Below are 2,829 nucleotides of genomic sequence, written 5' to 3'. Positions count from 1 at the left end.
TAGAGAAACTAGGGCTCTGGGGACCCACAAAAAGCATCCACCTTCCACTGGAGGACCTAACCTTGAAGCAAAAGCCCACCTCTCTTCCTCCACCCATCCACAACCACCCCTTAGCAGAGAAAGAGGTCCACTCCAGGTCTGGGTTTTGGAATTGGTTTTGGAAGCCTTCTCCTTCCCAAGCCTCTGGGCCTCCGTTAGTACTCGGGTCTGGGGACCCTATGCCAACCAAGACCTTATCCTGGAGCGGCTGGCTCCCCTCTCTTCTGTCCTGTCCGAGCCCTACTGGGACACTGTGCTGTGGCCACTTCAATTCTAAGGCATTCCTGGCTGTTCCAAGGAAATAGATGTCCGTCAAAGAGTGAAAAGGTACATTGTTTCTCTCTCTTCCTATCTCTTCCTCCCTCAGTCTCTCTTTCTTCTCGCTCTGTCACCCAGGCTGGAGTGCAGTGGCACCATTATAGCTCACTGCAGCTTTGAACTCCTGGGCTCAAGCGATCCTCTCACCTTCAAGGAGCTGGGCCTGCAGGTGCGCACCACCATTGTCTGGCTAATTTTGTATTTTTTGTAGAGACAGGGTCTTCCATGTTGCCCAGACTAGCCTCTAACTTCTGGGCTCATGCCATCCATCTGCCTCGGCCTCCCAAAGTGCTGGGATTACAGGCTTGAGCCACCGCACCTGGTCCCTCAAGTCTTTTCTGCTCTATTTACAAAGGTGTCAAGTTGCACCTGGACCTCCACGAGCCTAGCCCCTTGCTAGAACTGGGGTCTGGGACTGTATCCCGAAGTTGAGGCCACAGGGCCTTTGCACAAGCCACCTATCTGGTGACCATATCTTGAGCTGTAGCCACACCCAACTGTCCTGTCTCTGGGTCGCCCCCTCACAGGAGGCCCCTCCCTACTACACAGAGGCCCAGTCTTCCAGCTCAGTTTTCAAGCAGCCGTCCCCGCCACTGCCCCTCCTGGTCCTGGGCCCAGACCCCCAACTCCAAAAGCTGGGCTCCAAGTTAGAAACCGAGGTTGTTTCAAGGTTGAAGCCCCGCTCTCCTGGAGATGCCCTACTTCAGGACTCAGTTCTAGGGCCACAGGTCCCACTCCTCCCCTGGAGTCACTGGCTCCGCTGCCCCACCTAGAGCCGTGGACGGGGCACCCAGTCCAGAGGCACCACGCCATCGATCTGCCCTCTGCCTCGCCCCAAGCCAGAGGCCCACCCCATGCCCATCTCGCCGCCCAGCCCCGTCTCCGAAGCAGGATCCCCACCCGGCGGTCCCAAGCCTCCGACCTTCTACTGCTCCATTCCAGACAGTGGCCCGTGCCTCCCACTGGGACTCATGTGGCCGCCGGGTCACTAGAGAGGGGCGCGCTGGGGGCCTGATCAGGCGGCGGCGCCACCGCCGGGACCGTCAGACGGGGTGCAGGCGGTGACCCGCTCACGGGCCGTGGCTTCGCGGGCGCGGCTGAAGCTGCTGGGGTCCTGGCGGCCGCAGGGCTTGCGGCAGAGCTGGCGGAAGCAGCGCTTGAAGTTCTCGTCGAGGAAGGCGTAGAGCACGGGGTTGAGGCTGCTGTTGGCGTAGCCCAGCGCGATGCACAGGTGCAGCGCGGCCACCACCAGCGGGTCGCGCCGGTCGATGTCCACCAGCGTCCAGACGATGACGAAGATGTGGATGGGCGCCCAGCACACCACGAAGGCGCCCACCACCACCAGCACCATGCGCGTGATGCGCCGCAGGCTGCGGTCCTTCTCCTTGGAGCCCGACAGCAGGCGCACGCTGCGCAGGCGCAGCAGCATGAGGCCGTAGCACACGGTGATGATGAGGATGGGCACCACGAAGGCGAAGAGGAACACGCAGATCTTGGTCACCGTGTCCCAGTACCAGCTGGGGCTGGGGAACTGGAGCATGCACACCACCGCCCCGTCTGGGCCATGGAAACATGGAAAGACAGACGGGGTGAGGGGCCTGTGCGCCTAAGGGTCCCCCGCCTGCTCGCCCACCCTTCCAAGGCTTGGGCAGGTCCCACCAGCCCTCCCAGCCTTTTCTCAAGGGGATTCTTCTGTCTGGAACGTCCTCCCCGGCTTCTGTACTTGGTGAACCCTTGGTCATCCTTACAGACCAGCAGGATGGGCCCTCATCTGGGAGGTCCCCTTTCCACGTTCTCTCCTGGCCCCTTTATCAGCCTTTGTGTCCATGCGTGGCAGTAATGAAATCATTTAGCTCAGCCCACTGAATGCCAGTCATTGCAGTAACTCAAAACACCCTGACCCATTCCCAAACTAGCTCCACTGGGGACAGGACTGCTAAGACGGACTTAGCATGAGTTAGGAGCAGGACTCAGGCCCTACTCCACAGTGTGAGCAAATTACTAAACCTCTTGAAGCTTCAGTGGAGTGGGGCTAAAGACAGGACCCACATCTCCAGGACTGTTGTGACAAGTAAATAGGCTAAGGCCCCTAAAGCATTTAGCACAGTGGGTTCAAGCTCTTGGTGTACCCACAGGAAAGAGGGGCACATATGTGTGGGAGTCTAGCACTCAGGGATAGGGCCAGCCTCCCCAGAGGGAAGCAGGTCTCTGCTGAATCACAAAAACCTCCTGGCCAGGCGTGGGGCTCATGCCTGTAATCCCAGCACTTTGGGAGGCTGAGGCAGGTGGACTGCTTGAGTCCAGGAGTTGGAGACCAGCCTAGGCAACATGGCGAAACCCCATCTCTTGAAAAAAAAGGCCGGCGCGGTGGCTCACGCCTCCAAGCACTTCGGAGGCCAAGGCAGGCGGATCACCTGAGGTCAGGAGTTCAAGACCAGCCTGACCAACATGGTGAAACCCCGTCTTAAAAAA

General features: G+C 59.3%; 1 protein-coding gene across 1 annotated transcript in view; it reads right to left on the bottom strand.

Moving 5' to 3' along the window:
* Positions 1–624: 624 nt before the first annotated feature.
* OPRD1 (opioid receptor delta 1) overlaps positions 625–2,829 on the bottom strand; it is a 46,152-nt gene continuing 43,947 nt past the window's right edge. Inside the window, exon 3 of the mRNA XM_017534764.2 lies at positions 625–1,914. Within this exon, the coding sequence (XP_017390253.1) occupies positions 1,373–1,914 (542 nt within the window). The 3' untranslated portion in view covers positions 625–1,372. The remainder of the gene's footprint in view (positions 1,915–2,829) is intronic.

The sequence above is a fragment of the Cebus imitator genome, unplaced genomic scaffold (assembly GCF_001604975.1).
Source record: "Cebus imitator isolate Cc_AM_T3 unplaced genomic scaffold, Cebus_imitator-1.0 Scaffold87, whole genome shotgun sequence".
Lineage (NCBI taxonomy): Eukaryota > Metazoa > Chordata > Mammalia > Primates > Cebidae > Cebus > Cebus imitator.
Note: the sequence above shows the minus strand (reverse complement) of the source record. Positions and strands in the feature narration are given on the sequence as shown.